This window comes from Sceloporus occidentalis, unplaced genomic scaffold (genome assembly GCF_023333645.1).
Source record: "Sceloporus occidentalis isolate IW3139 unplaced genomic scaffold, rSceOcc1.0.p SCAF_198, whole genome shotgun sequence".
In the NCBI taxonomy this organism is placed as follows: domain Eukaryota; kingdom Metazoa; phylum Chordata; class Lepidosauria; order Squamata; family Phrynosomatidae; genus Sceloporus; species Sceloporus occidentalis.
Genome location: NW_028317178.1, coordinates 208,119 through 231,994, shown reverse-complemented (window position 1 = coordinate 231,994; position 23,876 = coordinate 208,119). Strand labels below are relative to the sequence as shown.

The window sequence follows — 23,876 nt, the reverse complement described above, 5'->3', positions numbered from 1 at the left end:
CCTTTTGGATACTTTTCATCGTCCAATCACATAAAACTTTATTTTTTCTTCTTCCGACGTTCCGGAAGATAGAAACATTATGCCGTCACATTTTTGGTGGACGGAATAAATTCAAATTATTTTTTTTTTAAAGATTTTTTTTTTGATATTTTTGGAATTTTTTTAACCGACTAAAAAAAAAAAATTCAAAAATTTTATTTAAAAAAAATAAATAAATAAAAAAATTAAATTAAGGGCTCATTAGATACACGATGCTCCAGCAAATTCTTCGCGACATGTACATCGACCCGGATCTCTTGGCCGAGCTGAATGAGGAGCAGAAGCAGATTCTCTTTTACAAGATGAGAGAGGAGCAGATCAAACGATGGAGACAATGGGACGCAAATTTGGATAAGGAAGAATCCAAGATGAAGCTCAAGGCCAAATTCCAGCACAGTAAGTGCCTTTCTCGTGTTCTAGAACAGTAGCACAGAATCCACCGGCAGGTCGGCCCATCCGGCCCCCGTCTAGTCGCCCGTTTCTCCTGCTGTAAAGACTCAAACCTTAATCAGTCGTTGGTCTCGTCTTAGATTCAGGAGCCGTATGTCTATCCAATGCATGTTTAAATCCCCTCGCTGTATTAGTCTCCACCACCTCTGCTGGGAGGCTGTTCCACTTATCTACCATTCCATCTCAGCCTTACATTTGTCCTCCTCTGAAATAAACTTCCCTCCTGTCCTATGTCCCTTTATGTCTTTAAGTGACTTTTAGGAAATATTTTTCTACCCATTTTTAATAAATAAATTATAATAAAAAAAAGAAATAAAAGTTGAGACAGTGCCCACCGTTAAAATAAATCGTTAAATAATTATTAAAATGAAATGCATTATTTAACATAATGAATATTCTATTTATTGGATCAGTTGAGTAACTCTTACCGTGCTTACCTTGATAAAGTTCCTAGGTGTCAATCAGAATGTGGGTGTGTCCGTTGTACAGGGCTACGGCATATGAGAGCGCTATATAAACTGATAAATAAGACTTATGATTGAGCCGAAGCAGGGTTTTGCAGGTGAATTACGGTTAATCACCCGTTTTTTTCCTGCTCTAAAGTCGCTGGTCTTAGATTCAGGAGCCGTATGCCGATCCTGTGTTACCCTCTACCTCCTCTGCTGGGAGGCTGCTCCACTTATCCACCACCCTCTCTGTAAAGTAAAACTCCTAAGACGAGACCAAGGACTGACTAAGGTTTGAGTCTTTACAGCAAACACCAAGGGGGGCCGTGTGGGGCCGATCTGCCGGCAAAGACAGAGCCAATAGAAGAGAAAAAAATGACAAAAAGGACAATAATGGGAAAAAAACCATTTTGGGGTTTAGGGATTTAATATTTTTTAAACATGGTGTATTTCTAGAGCACCAACATATAATAATAATAATAATAATAATAATAGCAATAGTAGTAATAATAATAGTAATACTAGTAATAATAATATTAGTAATAATAATAATAATAGTAATTATAATAGTAGTAATAATAATAATAATAGTAATAATAATAATAATAGTAGTAATTATAATAGTAGTAATAATAATAATAATAATAATAGTAATAATAATAGTAGTAGTAATAATAATAATAGTAATAATAATAATAGTAGTAATAATAATAATAGTAATAATAGTTATTATTAGTATTATTATTATTTGGGGGCAGCCAACTCCTTTATAACTCAATTTACACCGAAGACTACTACCTCGTTTAATTATACAAGTGGCATCACTTTTTCTAATAGATCTGGCAAAGAAAGGGTTAAACATTAAAAACAATGTGTGGTCGGCACTGACATATTAACCCCGCTACACGTGTTTATTGCTTGTTGTTAATAGGACGACAGTCTTCATGTTTTTTAACCTATTAATATTTATTTTACCATAGACTATTTTTTTTTTCTACTTCTGTGCCTCGTATGCGGCCCCGTATGCAAATTACTATCAATTCATTTGCATATAGTGCAAAAACACATGTAAAAACCCTCTTGGCTCTTTACCTATACATCTCCTTCTTATGGTCTTTTCTCATCGTATAGATCAACTTCTGTTCAGCATTTTTTTGTTAAAGGTGATCTATGAGGTTTTTTCTTTTTAATTAACCCCATGAGTGCCAGAAACACCAGTAACCCCACGACACGTGTGTATTGCATGTTATCACTTTTTTAAATGTTATTATTATTCATTTTTTAACCCTATTAACATGTATTCACCCCTATATGTGTCATACTTCTCACATGTGAAATCAGCATGTGGCCCCATATGCAAATTGCATTGGCTAATTTGCATACCGTGCCACCGACCGCGCACACACATTAAAAAGCTATTTGCTCTTTACCTTTTCCTTGTCATGCTGCTAGCACATCGTATAGATCAACCCCGGGGCGTGCGCCCTCTTTAAGTGACCCTTTAACCCTTTGAGTGCTGGAGTACACTCCAGAGCCATCTATTTATACTTTTTCATCTTTAAGCCCCGTCTTATTCCTCCCCAAAGTAGAATGCCGATCTACCCTCCCCGTACGGTGCCCGAAACGAGTCCCGTTTTCATCCGTATTGATCGCATGCCTGACAAGACACGGCGCCCGATAAATAATGAACCGCTAATAATAGCTCCTGCCGCTGGTACAGATTAAACATCATGAGGCTCGTCTCGTACGAAACAAAGCGATCCCCTAGCAGTCATTCGGTGGGAACAGCTGCGCGGCGGGCTCTGCAGGTGTCTCCTCTGACAGCTCTCCGCCGCGCACGTTGTAAGAGTATCTCATTTCTCTCGCCCCGAGAACTAAAACCGCTCTCTGTAACTTGGTCCGTAGTTAAAGACCCGAGTCCCTGGTCGAAGGCGATACCTTAGATCGGGCCAACATGGAGAAGAAGAAGAAGAAAAAGACGTAGAAAATTGTATCAGTGTGGGGACCTCGGAGGTCTCTTCTTCAGATGGAACTAAAAAAAAAATATGGCGCTCAGCAGCTGGCGCAGGAAACTTTGCCTGTATTTGCCATCATGGCTACCGTATGCCTGCATTGTCTTCAAGTATCCCACTGCTGCCACCAACTTTATGTAATATCCAACACTCGGCCCCCCTAGTCTGCCTGCTTTTAAAGACTCAGACCACCACCAGCGTCTTCAGGAGCCATATGCTTAAGTTCCCTCGCTGTATTAGCATCTACCTCCTCCACTGGGAGGCTGCTCCACCTATCTACCATCCTTTCGATAAAAGAAAATGTAAATTTGGTTAATGGAAGAAATTTAAAAAAAAAGGATATGATCAAGGATTCGGTGATTTATCAGGCTGGGGGATGGTGCTGTGGTCAGAATTGATGTATTTATGCACACGGGGAAGATTTACTAATCAATGCCTTGAGATGATTGCTGAGGTTCCTCCACCTTGCCGGAGGTCAGTTCATCATCGAGGGATTCGACTTCATTTCCACCTCCTCTGCGACTCCTCCGCATTAATTCCTGGATGCCACCCTCGCTCCTTCTATGCAAATGGAGACCCGGCAGCCGCACATACGGGATGGCTGGATTTTACTTGATGTCGACTTTGTATGATATTAACATTCCAGACGCAGAACCAAAAGACTCTGAAAAACATACATTTGTCCTAAAATAAATTAAAAAAAAACACTGAATCTATCCAACTCTAGTGTTCTTTTTTAAAATCTTTATTAGAGAGTGATATATAAGTGGAACAGCCTCCCAGCAGAGGTGGTAGAGGTTAATACAGCGAGGGGACTTAAACATGCATGGGATAGACACACGGCTCCTGAATCTAAGTCAAGACCAACGACTGATTAAGGAAAAACGGGCTGACTAGACGGGCCGAATGGGGCTGATCTTCAGGCAAATTCTATCACGCTTAAGAAGAGGTTCCAAATGTAGAGGTTGGCTCTGGGATGCGTCGATTCCGACCAGATAACCATCTAACGATCTGATGTATCACAGAATCATCTATTTGTTTCCGAAACATCACTTGAGTAGAAGCTCCTTGGGTGGCAGGTCAAGCATAGCGGAAGTCATAGATGGAGCTGACATGAGGTCATAGATGTACAATTAGAAGGTCAGGTGTTTAGATGTGATGTCAGAAGTAAGTATGTGGTCCTCCATATGTCTTCACTCTACCACAGAGCTGGTTACCTCCATAGGCCCTACTTATACTAGAAGTATTTTCAACCAGTGGTCTTATAGAGGTAAGAGGCAGGCAATGTTCAAGATTCATGGACTTCAACCCAGTGTGGACATCACGATTCTTCTTCTAGATTTGTTGACCACCAAAAACGATTAGTCTCCATAGGCATAGAGGAGAAGTTCTGGGTGTGTTATCCGTTCTTAGAGCAAACTTAGACCAAGGAGGCATGGTGTCCCTGGGATCTTGATCTCCCAGTAGAGCGATCTCCACCCAGTTATGTGGTAGAAGAGCTGCCGCTGGACCTTCTGCTAAGTCTTCTAGACTGTACACCACTAAACTTTTTTTTTTTGGATTTATCTAGATAACTCCAAACATATTCAATGGCTGCGCGGTGCAGATGGAGACGTTTGGGTCTGGATTATGGGAGAAGCCCGTGGAGACAAGCCGTATGAACAAATTAGTGAAGAGCTCATGGCAGAACGAGCTAGACAGCAAGCCCAGAAGGAGGCAGAAGAAGAATGGTGAGAGTCAGTTACCCCCTTATGGTGCAGATCTCTCATTCTTTAATGAAGATGGTCAAATTTCAGGTCCTCTGCTACTTTTTGGGGAAAGTCACCCCAAAATATCCCATGTCTGACCTGTTAATATTGTTAACACTGCTGCTTTATTGTTATTTGCTGAAGGAGGCAGAAAGAAGCCGAAATTGAGAAGAAGTTCAGAGATGCCATGGCCAAAGAAAAAGCAAGAATTGTGGCTGAGAAATGGAAAGTGGAGATTGAAGATCGGAAGGCAGCAAAACTCTTGGAGAAAAAGTTCCAGGAAGAATTAAAGGTGAGAAAATTTAAAAAAATATATATATATATTTATATATTTTCTTCCAGATAACCCTCTAATTTACAGGATATATATTAGCGTTCTACATAAATAATCTAAAAAAAAAATCTTTTTTTCCTTCTTTTTTTCACGCACACTCTCACAATTAAAATAAAAAAGGCATTTTTTAATCATTAATCAAAAAAATAAAAAATTTTTAAATGCAAAAAAAAAATTTGTTCTGCCACTGTGGGGGTCAACCCCACAGTGGCAGAACAAATTTTTTTTTCCACTTATATTTTTTTGTTGCTCCATAATGACGGCCGCTTTCACGGGCTAAAACGCACATCATTAATTTAAAAAAATATATTTTTTTAATTGTAAGAGTGTGCGTGGTCTAAGATGATGGATCTTGTGTTAATAAAATTTAAAAAGCTTGAGCGCGCACCAGAATTTAATGAAAAAACAAAACTTATTTGCCGTGAAAACCGTCGTAATGATCAGAAACAAGAGAAAATAAACCACGCGCACTCTTTCAATTAGAAAAAGAATGCTGTTTATTAGAATGCTATGGGTTTCGACCCATGAAGGGGCCTCCATCAGGGCATAACAATTATTTTTGCTGCCAACATACGTCATATGATTAATAAATATAGCATTTTTTTTTTTATTAGAGTGCGCGTGGTTTATTTTCTATTATATAGAATCTTGTGTTAGGACGCCGTCTCTTTAATATCAGTTCTTTGTTCTTAAAGAATAAAAATCTCTCGGATGACAAACAGGCCTATAAAACCTCTCATTTTAATGGAGGATAATAAAAAAAAAAAGGATGTTTTTTTCCTTTTTTTTGTAATTTTTTTGCACAATCTAGCACAATTTCTGTATAGTAGAAAAAAAAAAGAATGCTGCTAATTAGCAGAAATGCAAACAGCAATCTGTAAAATTCTGAATTTACATACTAATCTATCAAATGCGTTTATACGCTCGCATAATGCCGTGTAGCAGACCTGGCCCTATTGCTTTTCCGATGGCTGAGCAGTATAAATCGACAACACTAAAGTATTCTTTTTTTATTATTATTATTATTATTTTTTTTTTTATAACCGGCCCTTTGACCTCTGATAAATCACTCGACAGTCTTACTGTTCCGGTTAAAAAACACGCCGGCCAATCAATGCCGCGCGCGGTGACCCCCTGACGCAAACGGGGGATTGGCTACGGTCTAAAAATAAGAATTAATTTGTTCCCCGTGTACATCTTTTTTCGCAAAAACCAACGGAGAGGAACGCGCATTCTTAATTAAAGTCATGGATTTCGACGTATTGCAGTAATTACGTCTGCAAATCCTTTCGGAACGAAATAAATCAGTAACCCCGTTTGATAAACGTACATTTTTTTTCCCGTTCCCATTGGATTGTGACGTTTTTTTTCTCGTGAAATTAACTCCTTTTGTGGAAAAATAAATAAATGAATTAATTAATTAATAAATATTGCTGTCGGCAAAGGGTCTAATTTTCATGTTAATTCCTTGATGGTTTCAATCGGATCTCCAGCTGTTCTAGAATTAGGACTTCCGCCAAAATTTAGACTCACTGTGTTTTTTTTTTCTGGCCGTGGATGGATTGCAGCTCTCGTAACCCTCAGCCAGCCTATTGCCGCTTTCTGAGAAGGAAAGTTAATCTGGAAACAATACGGCAGTCGAAGCCACTTCTAATGTGGATTAATTTATATTATTCACAAAAAATATATATACTGTTTCAGCTTGGCTATTGGGTGTATTACATGCATACTTGCCGAACAGCTTAAATTTATAGGGAGAGTCCCAAGAGCAGAAAAGCAGAAAGTGGTATGGCCCAGCTTTTTTGTACCCTAGCAGAATGGTTTCTCCCTGTGGTCAAATCTCGCCGGGGAGGCTGCCCTGAGCCTGACTCAGGGCCATGCGCCAGCCAACCCCTACCTCTTACCTCTGTGGCCACCGTATACCGCTCAGGGTTTCGGGATATGACATTCTACATATGTGGTGCTGGGTTTGGTGGCTATGGAGGCTGTGCCGGTTAGGCACAGTGCTCTGCAGTGTATAAAAGGGCCGGTTAAAAGGTGATCTCCCCAACCAACCCAAGGTGGAATGCTGTTCCAGAGATCTTGGTCTTCCAGTAGAGCGATCCCCACCCAGTTATGTGGTAGAAGAGGTTCCACCAGCCCTGGACCAGCCACTATAGGCTTCTAGACTCTACGCTCATCCTAGACTCTAGAGTTGACGTGGCCTCTCATCAAACACACTACTCACAATTAATTAATTCAGCTTTCTATGCGTAGAAATGCTATGGCTTGGGAATGGAATCACCACCATGACCATCTCAATACCTTTATCCTCACCCACCAGTAGCTGCCTCCCATGACCAGGACTACCTACCTTGGGTAAGCACCATACAAAGTCCCAACATTCCAAATCATTCTACACATGGAATGTTATTATTGAGTGAATTATTCGCTTGCTAACATCACAAGAATGTCCAAGATGGTCCAACCCAACCTTTCAACGTCCGACCTATTTCTACAACCTAAAATCAAACCTTAGTTGACCTTCTTCCCTGTCGTTCCTTCTCCATTTTTTTTTAACCCCGAATTCTATCAACGCTCCCCGGCATTTTACATTTCGACTGCTAAATCTGTAATGCAGTGAGCCGTTCCCAGAGAACCGTGCCTTCATTAACGATTCACAAGCTTTGAATTATACACAGAACATTTAACGAGCATGCTTTAGAAATGCTAAAATATTTAACACCTCACAAATCCTCCTTCCTAAAAATGATGAGTTGACCATATTTAAAGCAGAGAGCTCGTCATTAAAAAAAACGTCAAATCTATTAAAGGCTATTGACCCCCCCCAAATTTATGCAAATTATTTCTTTGTGGTTTAACTGGCGGAGACCTATTTTGATATATTTGTAGAAGGACAAAAATATATAGCATTATAGGTCTAAGCACTACTATATGACCAAAATTATGTGGACACCTGACCATCACACGTATATAAGCCTTTTCAACATCCAAAACCACGGGCGTTAATATAGAGTTGGCTCCCCTTTTGGGGATATAATAGCCTTTCTAGGCTTTCTTCAAGATTTTGGAGTGTGGGGTGAAGGACCCACCTCTGAGACCTCAAGTTGTTTTGAAACGACTGATGCTCAAATATTGCATTATTAATTTTTGGCCAAAGTAGTCTTCTTGAACCATGAAAGCCAATAGGAAAGCAGAAGAAGAAGAAGAACTTTTTACAACTAATTTTGATCATTAAGTGCCACCCAGAGGACTTGTGATGTCATGGAAGTGGCCTTGGTTGGAGATGAGATGGTAGGGATGGTACATCTTGACCCATGATCTGAAGGATCTTGCTCTGGGACCTTAAGGTGCTTCAAACGACTAGAAATCCACAGAAAAAATCATTAGACTGTTTTAATTGTTGGCCCATGTGCAAAAAGTCATCTTTGTCGACCATGAAAACCATTAGAGAAGCACAAGAACTTTCTATGAGTTATTTTGATCATTGAGTGCCGCCAGAAGAACTTAACTTGCAAAGACCTGGCATAGGATGGCAATGAGATGGTAACTAGGGACAGCTCTTCTCAAACCGCCAGGTGAAGGATCTAAGTTTGGTCCTCAATTGGCTCCCAATGTCTTCCACCAAAGCACATTTGTAACAAACCACAGGAAAAAAAACACAAAACATTAGGCTCCTGCAAAAAAAAGTAGGGTTTTGTCGACCATGAAAACCAAGCAGAATACCTTTCTCCAACATAGATGGAGGACAAGTCAGGTAGTTGCCCCTTAAATAAAGAAAGTAGGTTTTTTATTAAAATAAATTGAAGATTTGGGTTAAAATACCACAAAATTGGATTAGCATTAGTCGAAATTATTAAGACGAGACAGTAACGATGATGTATTGGGTTGTAAGACAATTATTAACAAAACGCCGCTGTAGGTATGTGTCAAGCTGAGTGAAAGGCCGCGTACCTTTAATGCCTTATCTCTTGCATTATGGTTTTCTCATTTAGACATTTTGCTGAGTTGCTTCATTTCGAGCCGAGCCTCCTCGTTTTAGTAGCCCATGCACGTCCGTTCTCGTACAATCGCTGAAACGCTTTCTACAGCAAATCAATGAAATTTGCAATTCTCAAAGTGGAAGGCCGGTCAATTTTAGTCCATACGAATATTAACCCAAACATCAATACGACTTCTATATTTCAGTTCTTCTAACATGCCCGTTCACGAAGCCCTGGATAAAAAAAATACATTTGTTCGTGTCATCTTAATTAAAAAAAAAAAAATACAATATTTTTGCTGATTTGCTAAAGATTTATGAAGAAGGCCATTCCCATGGATCGGATTCGGGCTTTGAGCCTCCCCAACGGACCCCGGCGCCAATTAACTCAACCTTCTGGCGGAAAGTCAAACTGTAACTTTGGACGCTCGATTTTGAGAATATGCAGTTTTCACATAAAACCAAATTCCGGCGTTTTTATCGGTGCAAAGATGCCCCTAATTCTAAAACAGGAGGCTACGGATCAGACATTCTATCAGAAAGGGTAATCGTTGGCACCAAATGGCACTAAGACTGGAATCAGAGAAGAATATGAAGCAGTCAGCTGTAGACTGTGTGACCCTGAGAATCTGCCCATTCACCCCAAAATCCTGAGGCCTTGAGATTGGGGTAAAAACCTTGAGAATGTACCCATTCCTTCTATGATCTTGAGGCTAGGGTAAAAAACATTGAGAGTCTGCCCATTCACCCTGAGACTGGAGTAAAACCCTTGTGAATCTACCCATCCCCCCCACCCGAGACTCCCAAGACTGAGCTAAAGACCCAGGAATCTACCCCAAGACCCTGAGACAGGGATAAAAACATTGAGAATCTGCCCATTGACCCCCTACACCCTGAGACTGGGGTAAAAAAAACTGAGATTGAAATCAAAACCTTGAGACTTGGTGGCCATCCTCGACAGTTGAGTTGTCCACGTCTTGAATAAGGAGTGAGCCAAATCCCTGCTTGGTAGAAAGTAACTTCTTAACTAATTATCATCTAAAAATGTTCATTGTTATAAATGAGGGGTTTTTTTTTGTGTGTGTGCAATTTGAATTGAATTATCTTTTCCGGTTCTGTGTGTTTCGGTTTCCCGTGGACATGTGGGTGTTAAGTAATACAAATGAGGCATCATCAGGTATTGTAGAGGGTCACTTTATTCCAGGACTTAATTGCTTTAACAATAAAGTCCACATTCTAAACGCGATACACAAAGCTCTCATAAAACTTCCATCCGCCCTCTCCTTTCTCTTCCAATGACTCCTTACTACTCCACATCATTACAATCTCATTTCGTGTTCATTATAATCGTGTTAATCATGCCGAACTAATGTGCTGTTCTACTCGCGCTTTTCCCCAGAATCCCGTTATAATTTACCTATTCATTAACGCTCTCTCCATTATTTTAAAGTCTCGCCATAAAATGCCAGAGAGCTCGCGGCCCAAAGTTCACGTCGAAAGAGACTGGGGAAATGAAACGTCTGCAGACGGTGGGAAGATTAACTTTGCAAAGTATGTAGAGAAGACATACTGCATACAGCCCAACAGTCTAAATGTCCCAGGAATCAGTTAGGCTCTACAGCTGTCAGCTAGGACCTCGTTGACTTTGATCCTGGCTTTGGAGGACCATTTAGCTTGGGCTATGCCATTGTTTGACGGACATACTTGGTTGATGCCATCATGTTGGTTCTTGGTCCTGAAACTTGGTTTGCCTTCGGTGGTGGAGGAGAGGAGATACATTTAGGTCTAGCTCTAGGTCTAGAGCTAGAAATGGAGAAGTTTTTTTATAAATAGTTTGAAACGGGAACCAGGGAAGGAATTGAGAAAAAATGATGTAGAAAGAGAGAATGGAGGGGTGGTTGAGTACTCGACGGGATAAGGTTGGTGTCCTCTCCATGGGATATCCAGCAAAGGAACTTTAGGAGAGACCTTGCAGAGTTAGAGTAGGGTGTTGGTCAATGGATGGGTTTATAAGAGCATCTTGGGTAAAGCCACCAAGGCACCAGAATCCCATCCTGGGAGCAGTTCCTTACTACTCAAAAGAATCAGAAATTTAGGACAATGTCTTCAGGGGAAGCAAAAAGATTCTTCTAGATAAATCAGAAGTATTGTCCCCTACAAGAAGCATCACAAGACCAAGGACTAATTAAGGTCCAAGTCCTTACATCAGAAGAAATGGGCAGAGGAGATGGACTGAATTGGTCCAATCTGTCGTCAAATCCTAGGTTCCTATGACTAGTTTTCTTAAATTGTATTTTTTTGTTTGTTCTATATCCACAATGTACATTTCCTTATCGACGGGATTCTTCGTACGCCGGGCATCCCAATACGCTATTGTACTGTCATGTCCTTGACCGTCTAGTGTAGTCGCTTCTAAAGTTAACATGGTTTAGGTTGATTTTTAAACAAAAAAATTTAAAAATTCTTCACATTTTTGAAAGAAGCAAACAATCCTGAAGGGTTTAAAGTTAAAAGAAGTGCAATTGTTAAATTATTTATAATTGTTATAATTTTTTTTGTTATGTTTAGTTTTTTTTTTATTATTTTTTTCATTATTTCAGCTGTGTAGTGCCTAAATCATTCTAAAATAAAGTGCTTCTGTATCCTAGAGACCCAGACAGATGAAATAATACCCTTATGTGGGAACATTCTAAATGATCTAACCTTGAGACTTTAAATTAACCCTTTAAAATCCATTTAAAAAGTTCCTGCTTGGCTAATGTTGGCAACAAAATGATCCTTATGGAAACTTGTTCTGGATGAAGTCACCTGTGTTCAAGCAGGGATTTCAGTTGGGATATAGCATGGGAAAAAACACTTTGATGCTTAGCTATCATGTGATTTGTCATGTGATCTAATATAATTAATATATTTATGTTTGGAGCCAGAGAAGAGAAGAAGAAGAACGGCGGAAAGGAGAGAAACAGATCCGTCAGCGAGAGGAACTTCGTGCGAAAGAACTCTATTTGAGTCTCAAGAGGGCGCAACAGCAGAGTCAGAAGAATGAAAATGAGGAGGAACAATGGCAGGAACAGTGTAAGTTGTATTAGTAAGCGGTTGATTTTATCTCCATGTAGTGCAGTACTCAAACTGTCCACAAGGGCGTGCTCACATCAACCAACAGATGGTTAGATGGAAAGACGGGTTCCAGAGCCACTTTAGCCTGCTTTACATGGGCAACACCATGATGTGATGGGGCATTCCACCTGTGAAGTGCCTCATCTTTGCCTCATTTTTGAGCATTCCCCGTTTAGACCTCTTAACAGCCCAATAATATCTAAAAAACTGATGTCCTTAAAGTAAATTTTTGTCAGGACCACTTAATTATCATGTGATACAAAAGCAAGCACTGATAGGTTGTTGCCACAAATGCTTACGAAGCTTCTTAAATGTTTCCGTGTTGCTTTTATGCGATTAAACCTTCAGAGGAGAGAATAAAGTAGCAGATCTTCTGAGGTTTGTTTGCTGAACATACAAAATAAATTAACATGTTGTCTAAGCGGAACGGCCGCTTTAATTGAAAGTAATAACACCAGGGTGCACGGATTTCGGAACAGGGACTGATCAAATGAAACAGGGGCACTTGGCACATGTGGTATTGTGTAGCAAACAAACATGTTATTGTGCTGACGGCCGCCATTAATTATTGCTCTAATTGCTTGGCTATGTGATTTGCAGTACGCAAGTCGAAGGCAGCAGACGAGGATCGTAAGCACAAGGCGCGGCGAGCTCGGGTCGAATACCATCGTCAGTCCTTACGTGCCATACAGAAGGGAAAGGTGGCTGGTCTCAGTAACCTATTTCAGGGCACCATCTGGAATAACGTCCAGGAATCTAATCAAGAAAACACCCTGGTGCACCCACTCATTAGACCCCAGGTGCCAGCTGGGTGAGTTCTTTGTCATATATTTCGGCTATCACTAGAGGTTGCCAAGCTGGTCTGATCCACCATGGAAAGCAATGTACTCCTGTGTGTCCAAAACTTTTGGAAGAGGCTGGCATTCGTCTACACCTCATGAGTTCAGCTTGAGTTGATTTGACGTACCCACTTAGACACCCATATCTATTTTTCAACCATGTCAAGATGGCAGCCAGTGGAAGACATCTTGGATCTTCTCGGTTTTGTAATTTTACCATTTTTTACAACAGTTGCATATAGTCATGAAAATATTTAATTTACCATCAGTTAAAATCTTTCATGACCTAAACGGTTGGTCTACAGCCAGTCAAGGGGAGGTCAAGGGAATTGTGGGCTTTCAATGTTCTAACCCGTCCATATAGTTAACTTGAGAAACTGTCCTGCTTCTTCTTTAAACTCTTGTCCTTTTTTTTTTAAAAGGAAACAATGGGGGAGACCACCTCGTCCAACCTCAAGGGACGTTATCATTCGTTGGTTTAAAGAAGAGCAAATCCCGCGACGGGCGGGTATTGATAAGACCACCGGGAACATCGCATTATGGTTTCATGGTAATGTTGCCCATTTCCTTTTTATATTTCTGTAGTGTCATGCATCATCTTCTCAAGGTTCTTCATTAGTCACCTTGACCTTTGAAGTAGAACCTTGTTTTAAAAGAATCTTTACGTCAAATCTTTAGTCAAGGATTATGCTGACTATGCTGAAGGGGTTGGTAACCTATAACCCAGCGTTTCTGATGGTCCTCAACAGACCTGCCTTTGTCTTACTTTGAAGAACCTGAATTCTTGGACAATTAGAAAAAGGCAGGTCAAATGCCTTGGAACCTTACAAAACTGACCATTTATTTAATTAGAATTCTAGGGTACAATGCTTACATTGTCTATCCAAGGCCTTTCCATTAGTAACCCAGTGTCACTTGCATGGTTTTTCCATAACTGCTCAGGTAAGGTAACCGGAGGTCCTCTTTGACCAGCGAGGGGTTATGGTAAGCAAATTATGTAGGGTCAGATAGTTCGGGGTAGTTCAGAATGGATGTTCTGCTGATAGGATTTAACCAGAGACCCTTCTTCCTTGGATGCATAAACAGTTATGTATTTGTATAATGGAAATACTCTTGAATCTTGAAGATCTCCTTCAAAGTAAAGGAGTGATGGTGCCACCAAGGTTCCTTTCTGCTTGGGTTCTTTGAGTTGTTTATAAAAGTCGTGGGAACCGTCTTAAGACTCTCCCTTCAGCGGAACGTTCAAAGCATAAAAATGTATGACCAGGATAGTGTTTGTCACCCTACCCATCCCTACAAGTTCATAGGCCGTCTTCTCCGGATATTACATGTCACTACAAAAAGACGCCAGGGACAGGTCGGCTTGCCAGTACAGAACATCAGAGGTGTTAGAAGAATAACGGAATCCTCGAGATAAGGTGCTGTTTCCAACCAGGAAAGGCATATCTCGGCCAACCATATCCTGTGACCCAAGTTTACGAAACCCAAAACTCTTTAACGTCTTCGCGCTCTTCACATCTTTACACGTCTGCCCCAATGACATCTTTTCCATTAACCAATTGTTTTCAAAGCTAAACGCAGAATTGTATTTATAAATATAATTTTCGACTCATAGCTACCTGCAAGTTATATTTCATCTATCTTTATTCCAAAAAAAAATAGATTTTTTTAATTTTTATTAAATCTTTAGAAATAAACTAGTTTTTTTTAATGATAAACCCACAAAATTATGTTTATAGAATAAAATAGGCAATAAATATATCTGAACGCCCACTTTATGAGCACTCCATTGGAGCGTCCATCTTAACATCCTGTTCTCAGGATCTACCGCAATATTCCAGCCCATTTCCCATGGATGGGCTTGGACTTAAAGAAACAGGATGTCCTCTAAAGTTAAGTCAACAAATAAATAAAAATCCATGAATCCAGACACACCAAAACCGTTGAGAATGTTGACCCTGGAACCTCTATAACACATAACTCAAAATGGCCACAGAGTTTCCATCTCATGGGAAACTCTGTAGATATATTCTTGACCCCCCCCCATGACATTTTTACTTTTTGAAAAACCTATTATGGGAACATCAACCCTTAGGAAACCATGAATATCTGCTGGGTGACACCACAACACATGCAACAACTCTATACAACTCAAGCTATTTGGGATGTGATGTCATATCACATTATGTGATGTAACCGGCCGCCGTGGAAACTTCGGGGCATCCTCTGGACACAATTTTTTGCCCACCTTTACTTTGTTGACATCAAGAAGAGCCAACTCTAAAACCACTATACAAATGGTAACAAAGACAATGGACAGAAACAAAATGGATCCAAGGGGCCACGGTACCAGAGGAACAGTGTAGGGGTTGCCATAAGGTCTCCAAGTCATTTGATGAGTTAAGATAGACAGATGTAGGTTTCTGGACTGACCATAGAGAAGACCTTGACCCAAAAAGAACACAGCGCACCCTACAGGACACTGGGAGAATAAGAAGACGTTTTTACGTGATATGAATGAGTGAGAAAATATAGATGTATGATTGTCCCTTTAACATTTTGTTGTTGGTAGCTCGGAGCTATCGGTCAATAAATGAATAATCTGTCTGGTTTTAGGACAGTAGCCGTTAGTAATCGCTACAGTTCATCAGCTTTTATTAGCTGTTTTCTCATTACTGCCTGCTTTGCTAGTATCTGTAAAGAGAAGTTATTAGCAAAGCACACCAAATGAATTAGAACTTCATCACCATAACAAAGAGAGTGGAAAATCGCAGGGTGGTAACGTGAACCGAAGAGCAGATAGAGGGACAAAAAAAAAAGGCAACCAAGTCGCCAACGCTTTGAAACCAGACCGTCGGACTGTTCTAAATTATTTACGCAAATTGGCTAATTACCAGTGCGAAAATAGTATTTTTTTAAAGCTCTCCATAATACTTATGTCACATGCTTGCGCTTTTTTTGTTTCATTGACACGTATGATGTTGAGCTCGGCACGATGTAAAACGAAACCTCTTTGTAAACTTTAACTTCTTGGCGGTGGGGGTGGTGGGTGTTGGATTTTCCACGCTATGGAAACTTGCCATTCCTGGCTAGATTTTGAATAGCTCTTAAAAGGTTTTAACTAATGCCATTGAGCAGCAGTAGCTATTAACTATTAATCTGTCCTTTAGGTGAACATCTGCTTCTGTGATAGAGTTTCAACCCAACAAGACTCTAGCACTGACGGCCATTAAATAAGATTAAAAAAATTAGAGATCTAACAATTTGAGTTGAGTTTCCGCAGCTAGTTTAAGCTAATAAATGTATTTATTATTGACGCAATATATGGGGACTTCTTCTCAACTCTTGGCCCGGCCAGGACCTCATGTCTGAAGTCGAACAAAATCTTTACGTATATTTAATTTAATGGAGCTCCAATATCAGGGGCAATACTGTAGGCCACTGCAACCCCCTGTAGGACAGATGCCAGGTTAGAATGGGCAGTCCCTCCATGTAAGTGACTTATGTGGCTACGTAGACTGAGCTTGAAGATGGTACCTCCAACATGGTTTCTTCAGCATGTCGTAGTGGACGCCAGTGACATAAGTATGACCAGACCCTAAGGAATTCTAAGGCTAACCATGACGCTATCAACCTCACCTTCCAACCTCGTCCTTTGGTGTCTTGGTGGGAAGCGGGACCTCTAGTGTCTACTTACGATGGGTCCTACAACGCGGGAAAGCGGTTCTCAAGGATCAAGCTGAACATTTGAGAAGATTTAACAAATTCTCTTTTATTTTTATCCAAATGTATCATTTGCCTTGTTGAGACGTGTCCCTCCCTGTCTCCGCGACTGGCTCGTTTTGTCGAGAGAGATGCCGATACGAAATACCAACAGCGATGGTATAATAATCCCTGTGTGAAAGTCTTCCTGTTAGAATGTGAAGTGTTCTAGCGTATCATAGTTTGGCACGAAACGAGGATTCTCGCCCCTCGCGTCTTTTGGAAGCTGGATGAATGTCAAAAGCGACGAATGCGGAGGTCTGATAATACACCGAGTCTGGCTTAGACCCGGCTGCCTCCTGATAGCATTGTCTCATGATGGAAAACCCAGCCAAAGGCCGTAGCTGCGAATTCCAGATTACGACTAAAACTGAGCAATCCTTCTCAATTACAGAAAAAAAACCCACAAGTTTCGTATGCCAAACATATCACGTTTAGAATTTAATTGGTTTACGTTTCCCCCAAACTTTAGGTTAAGTTTGTAACTTTTCAAAAGCACAAAAAAAGAGAGTTTCCTATTTGTATTTTGACAATTTGTAACTTTTTTTTTTAGATATTTTTTTAGTATTTACTGGGCTTTGGTTATTTCCATTTATTTCAAGATTTAACCCCTCATCTTCTGAGAGTGTTTGCTAAGGCAGATTTTAGGCTGTAGGACCGGAGGAATTGTTCACCCTTCATATGGTTTGACCCCAAAAAGTGACCCAAAACATCAAGGAAAGTCTTTAACTCCCAACGTTTTCTGATTGCTTTATATAGATATGAGATTGGGGTACCCATGGGCTGAACCCCACCGTTCCCAGGTACGTTAAAAAAAGATGAATGTAGAAATACTCTGCTTTGAAAACGAGGAGAATCAGGGCAGGTGGCTTCTTTTCCGCCATAGACAAGTCTCGATTTGTCTTCTAGGCGTAGGTCACATAAATGAACGGTTAAACCCAAGCCTTAAGACTCATTTGCGTTTCCTTTATACATTTACCCTTTATAAATAGCTCCTTAATAGCATCTCTAACGGATTTGCGCTACATAACAACATTGATAATCTCCTTGGTTCGTTGAACAAGTATTCCCATCTGTCTTGTAGATAAATAGTCCCCAATGGACCTCTTTAGCCCATTTGTAAGTGACACGGCCCACGATAGCAATTCGTAAAGGGTTCTTTGCCGACCCTTGTCCACGGCATAGTCTCCATTTCTTTTTCTTTCCAATTTTTGGACCCTATCAATGATTTCGAAGAAATATAACCCTTGAGCCGAGTTTCTAATTTGGAGAAACCCATCCTTGATTTGGCCACCTGAAGATCTTAAATGGCATGAGATAATTGGTGCGTGGAAAATTGAAGTCTTAAGGGGACGCGAACATTCTAAGAGACAAATTGAGCATTCCGTTAAGAACACGTACTGTTTATTCTTTCGGGAAGACTCTGAGCTCGAAGCTATTTGTTTGTTAATTTAAGTCATTATAGAGTCGCGGTAGCCGGAGTCGAGGCCGTAAACCAATAATTAGGTGGAATTTGTTGGTTAAGATCAGGTCGTTCTAAAAGTCAAGGGTTTGCCTCGTAATCTGTGCGCAAAACTAATGTCTTTTTCCCACTTATGAACATGTTCATCTTTACACCTCGTAAAAAGGCTCTGTTATCAGAAATAACGGGATGTCTCGCGAAACGAATGACAGGCATTTGAATATTTCTTTTAGGTTTTGGTCAGCTTCATTAACATCTATTTTTTTTACTTTTCTTCCCCTCGACGTATGTTTTTTTGTGGAGGTCGTTTTGATCCCGGTCTCGTTGGGGGGTGATGGCTAATGGTGATACTGGTTTTCCACCTGTGATGAAAGACGGGAACGTTCTTGAAGACCACCTAGATCAGGGGTGTCCAACCTGCGGCCCTCCAGCTGCTGCAGAACTACATCTTCCATAACGCTATCAGCTAAGGATCTGGCTGAGGAGTATGGGAGATGTAGTCCTGCAGTAGCTGGAGGGCCGCAGGTTGGACACCCCTGACCTAGATGATATGTTCAGAAAGGAGATAACTGGGGAAAAGCCTGTTGGCTCACTAAAGAGCTTAACATTTTGTTCTCTGAGCACAAATACTAAAGCATTCATGAGTTGACCTTGTGGAGAAGCTCACTTGGGTATGGTCTTCATCATGTCCAGTGAGATCAGGAAGAGGGAACACTGAGGTCTCCTTTGAAAATAAATGTTTCTAAATCGTTTCTAGGTTGGGGTTATGTATTTGTTGACAAACGAGCTAGAGTTTTTTTGTTAGTGAACTGATTATTCTCGTGCCTCCTTCACTCCTTCTCTGTCTACCAACTCAACAGACCAGCACTGGTACCTTCAGAAGCATCAAGAGGAGGGCTATTTTAGGCATCAACACCTTCCATTTAACACATGATCTACAGAAGAAGTAAATGGGTCAGAAGTGGTGAATAAGACTTCACGCTGACCAAGATCTATTATTTATCTGATGTTGTATTAGTATCCTTCTTAAACCACAGCAGGATTAACCATGTGAGAATCCACGGAGTCCATCAACCAACACGTTCTAAATGGAACGTTTGTTAATTGTGTAGTTCAAGGACGTTCCGAAGGACAACAGCTGACAGGACGGATGTGCCTACCTCTTCCTCATAGCGTATATTCATTATTCTTACCTCTGAGATTTCCATGTTCACGCCGCGTCTAATGATCTAACAAGAACATCAATCAAACGCGGGATTTATATCTCATCATGAAAGAACCTCCACTGGCTCGTTTTATGAAAATTAGATTGAATAATGTGAGCTTTTGTCACAAACATCATGTCTCCGATCTGCACGCTTACATTAATCCGAGGTTTGTGGATAACTACTTCTTACGGAGCTTGGAGAATCCTTTTTTTTTAAAGAAGACATTAGTGTTTACGTTAATCTAATTCCACATTTTTTTTTCACGTGGATCTTCCTGCCCTGGAGAATCCAGAGACATCATTTTGTAGATTTGTTTTTCTATTAAAGTTTTTGGGTAAATACTAGATTTTGCGAATATTTTTGCTTTACTTAGTTCAGAAGGAAATCGATGGAACTTTTTGGATGGAGGAATCCAAAAAGCATCACCATGACAGCTTTAACGGACTGTTTTATCTCCAGGGAAGCTCAGATCTTTGGTTGACTTTGGTTGACAACAAGATCGAAGTGCCTAGATGAACGTAATTCTTCTGGTCCTCTTGTCTAATGCCAGCCAACATTTCCAATGTTCAGCAGAGGATGCTTGGTTTAGCATTGGAGGCACGGCTCTGGATTAGAGGCTTGGCTTTGGGCAAAGCTTTAGCTAGACTTGGGTCCTACTGATTTTTTTAAAATATTGAAACCTCTAATAAATATTGAAACCTTCTGAGGGATACGCCACCCTCTTCCGTCTACTACAAGAGTGCTATGAGATGGACCATTGAAGTCTTCAGGGGAAAGGCAGGGGGCCGAAAGGCCACAGCCTGTAGAACCTTGTGATACCCTCATACCCACCGGACATTACGAGCGTCTAGAAAAGAGAGGCGTCAGGTGAGGACAGAGAGGTATATCAGAGGAGGAAAGAGGGCCATCACGGTCTGAAAGAGGCGTATAGAGGGGGAGCAGGGCTTTCGGAGAGGGACTGGCCAAGCTAAACACAGGGACACTTTTTGTGAGTTCTTCTTGAATTAGAACTCAACCTGTTCTGAATTTTCTATTACTAAATCTTTAATCGTCCTCCCTTATTCTTTCCTCGCCCCCCCTCTATAGTTTCATCTGTCAAGAAACTAATTATAAAATCGCGCATGTGATTAAAGCCACATGGTAATTGCCTCATGGTATATATTTTTTTTTTCCCCAGAAAACATTCTTTTTTCTCTCTCTTTTTTTCCATGGGAGTTAATTACGACGTGATCTTTGACACCAACCTTAATAAGACGATGTCACAAATTAAGAGGCTGATTTCAGCTCGTGTGCGCGGAACGGAACGCGGTAAAGAGACCACCGGTGTGTTAGGTTAATGACTGTTTTTACACTTAGACGCAGAGCTGGGTAATGAGGCGGCCGATCGGCAAAAAAGTATGCAAATAATGTCGGGCTTCCTTCAACATGTTAATTGCTCTGAGTTTTGCCGCTGTCAAGATTTATTTATTTTTTAAATCTGAATTCCTGAACCTTAAAGATAAAGCCGGGTTTGGAGGAGCCTCGTTCGCTCGCTGACCCGATTCCTGTTAGATAAATTATTGCATGACGGAATAACGTATTGAGGATACGTGTCATACAAGAGGCAGATGGAACATCTAAGAGGTTTGGGGGAAAAAACAATATGAAGAGGGATCTAACCATAGGGCAATAGTTACAGCATAGGTTTGGGGTGGATTTACTTACTTGGAGAGCTTCCAGGAGACTGAGATGGAGGTGGGTAGGTGGAACAGCCTCCAAACAGAGGTGGTAGAGGCTCATACAGGGACTGGAGTCCAGTCAGGGGCAGATCACGATTAGATTAGAATGGACCTCCTGTCTGCACAGAGTGTCTCTGCTTATGTGACTGCAGGCTGCTGGCTGAGGGGTGTTTTTCCTTCCAAGCAGAGAGCCCTGCATCTCCTACTCTTACTGACTGTACCATGTGACTACAAAAGGAGCTTCTTACTGGCCAGTCCTGTCACATGACAGGATGTTAGGAGTCTTTCAGCTTCTTTGTAAATACCCCTACTAAAGGAGAGAGACTCCTATGGACCAAGTGCGTCCTCATCTACATACCAGGGAACTTGTGTGCTCTGGCAACTGAGAGTTTACCTTTGGGGGACGCGGCCAGGACTGACCACTGATGTCAGTGGGAAGTCCCACTGACGTCGGTGGGCAGTCCGCTGACGTCAGTGGGAGGTCAAGCTGAGGTCAGTGGGCAGACTTGCTGATGACTTGCCCGTTGATGTTGGTGGGCGGTCAAGCTGAGATCGGTGGGTGGTCCCGCTGACCTCGGTGGGCGGTCTCGCTGAAGCCAGTGACATTCACTCTGCCATCAGTGGGCATTCCTGCTGTCATCGCGGGAAACATCCCAATTTAAAGGGGAAATGGGCAGGGAGTGTGGCGTTTAAAGACCCCATCTTGGCACTACAAGCATTGTGTTCTTGTTGTGAAACGCAGGGAAATATATAAATGAGCCCATTTAGCCTGTGGAAAAATTGCCCCCTTTTGCCCCATCGTTATTCCGGCCCTTGATTTCAGTAACCAGTTTCCTCAAGGTGACGATAATCCATCCACCATTAAAAAAAAAAAAAAAATCAGGATGATTTCGATTCTTAAAAGAGAACAAAACCGGACGATATTGAAACAATTACAAAACTGTGATTTTTGAAAGAAAAAAGAAAAAAGAAATGAATTCTACGAAGACCCATAGAATTTCTGGAATGTAAATATGTTGTAATGGGAATTCACGCCTCGGGGTAGATTAAGTTAATTTTAGGTCTTTGTTTAATAAAAGCTGTTGAACTTGATCTAAATGCAACATACATAATTTACTCTGCATCATGGTAACATTAATATATTTCAGGGTTTATTAATAAATTCCACACTAGCAGGGAGCACAGCGGCACCGCGGCGCTCTCCTGCCAAAATATATGATTCTGTGCTACAAAATTTCCTTAAAAAATGTTAAGTGGCACGTTTTGTACTTCATGTTATTAAAGGGGCCACAGCCTAATCTACAACCCCCCCCCCCCCCCCGACTCCTTATCGTACTGTCTGTGGGGAACAAGAGATTGGCTCAATCACACAGTCGGACTCTCTGACTAATGAAAGTCTATGGAGGAACGGACTTCATTAGCATTGCCATAAAGTGCTGGGGTATAAAACTGTATACAGAGCTGGGGCTTATGCTCAAGGTAGGGACTTTCCATTGGCACTCACTCCTTAAGATCTTCATGACAAGGCCCTACACAGAATCAGTTTGAACCAGAGACTTGTAGAAATGGTCCTCATTGTATGTTCTTGTGTTTTTCTTTCGTTGCATTTCAGGAATTATTAGTCGTGAAAATGCAGAAGAACTGTTGATGAACAAGCCGGAAGGTTCCTTCCTCGTCCGAGTCAGTGAAAAAATCTGGGGTTACGCTCTGTCTTACCGCCAACAGTCCGGATTCAAACATTTCTTGGTGGACGCGTCCGGTGATTACTACAGCTTCCTGGGTGTGGACCCAAACAGACATGCCACACTCACAGACCTCGTTGACTTCCACAAGGTATTACGGCTCTGTTGTGTCCTTAAAAATTGTATGCCAGAGAAACAGCTTTACCCATCAGAGTACTTGATACATAACTAAGTTGTCCATGGAACGGAACTATCTGTTGAAGGTGTCAACATAGCAACGGTATATCGACCTTCAAAGAAAGCCAAGATACGAAAATATTTGGGTGAACCCAACCAATAGGTGTGATGGAGGCCAAGAAAATAGACAAAACAAAGATCTTATGCTGTACCAGATCACAACGCCAGAATCCTTTATGTAATAATCTCTATCTAAGCTAATGTGGCCTTCAAAACATGGAATTTCACGGCAGAGATGAACCATTCGACCAATGTAGCCCGCCCATTTTTCTTGGTGTACAAACCTTAAACATTATTCCGTCCTGGGTCTCGTCTTGTATTCAGGATGATGCATACCCCAATATGTTAAGCCTAATGTATGGCTTGGTCAGACTTGTCAAAAATGGAGACCAAGTTAGAACTGAGCCATCCTAAAATGAGTCTTCCCCTTTGGTAGTTTCTACAGCCATGCACTTTTAGAGTTAAATCTCTGCTTGCTGTCACTAGGAACTCAAAAGAAACTTGATTACTAATAAAGTATCCTCCTTGTACTTGGTAGTCTAGATGGACCCTACAGTATGGAGTACTTGGATCATTTAGGTGGATCCTCAAAAATGCTCTTCTAGTTCTTCTGAAAAGTAATTGATAAAATTGCTCAAATTTGTGTATTTCAAATTTTGTTAGCTCGATTTCCCATCACGAACAGTTAACAATATAACTTCTTCATCTTCGCAGGAGGAGGTCATCACAAGCACAGGCGGAGAACTGCTGGTGGAGCCATGCGGACAGGTCAAGAGTCCACCCGATTACACCATGTTATTTGACTGACCTTCATCAGAAATGATACCAATGGGTGGTCAG

General features: G+C 41.0%; 1 protein-coding gene across 1 annotated transcript; it reads left to right on the top strand.

Moving 5' to 3' along the window:
* The first annotated feature begins 251 nt into the window (after positions 1 to 251).
* Positions 252 to 23,843, top strand: LOC149278178 (SH2 domain-containing protein 4B-like). Its single transcript, XM_089502213.1, has 8 exons — positions 252 to 435; positions 4,518 to 4,677; positions 4,840 to 4,987; positions 11,939 to 12,086; positions 12,729 to 12,939; positions 13,390 to 13,517; positions 22,730 to 22,950; positions 23,751 to 23,843. The coding sequence occupies exons 1-8, from the start codon at positions 252 to 254 to the stop codon at positions 23,841 to 23,843; spliced, it is 1,293 nt and encodes a 430-aa protein (XP_089358339.1).
* Positions 23,844 to 23,876: the final 33 nt, after the last annotated feature.

Coding starts and splice junctions, on each gene's coding strand:
- LOC149278178 (XM_089502213.1), top strand. CDS start 252: ATGCTCCAGCAAATTCTTCGCGACATGTACATCGACCCGGATCTCTTG. Junction 4,678..4,839: donor AAGGAGGCAGAAGAAGAATG/GTGAGAGTCAGT, acceptor TATTTGCTGAAG/GAGGCAGAAAGAAGCCGAAA. Junction 12,940..13,389: donor AGACCCCAGGTGCCAGCTGG/GTGAGTTCTTTG, acceptor TTTTTTTAAAAG/GAAACAATGGGGGAGACCAC.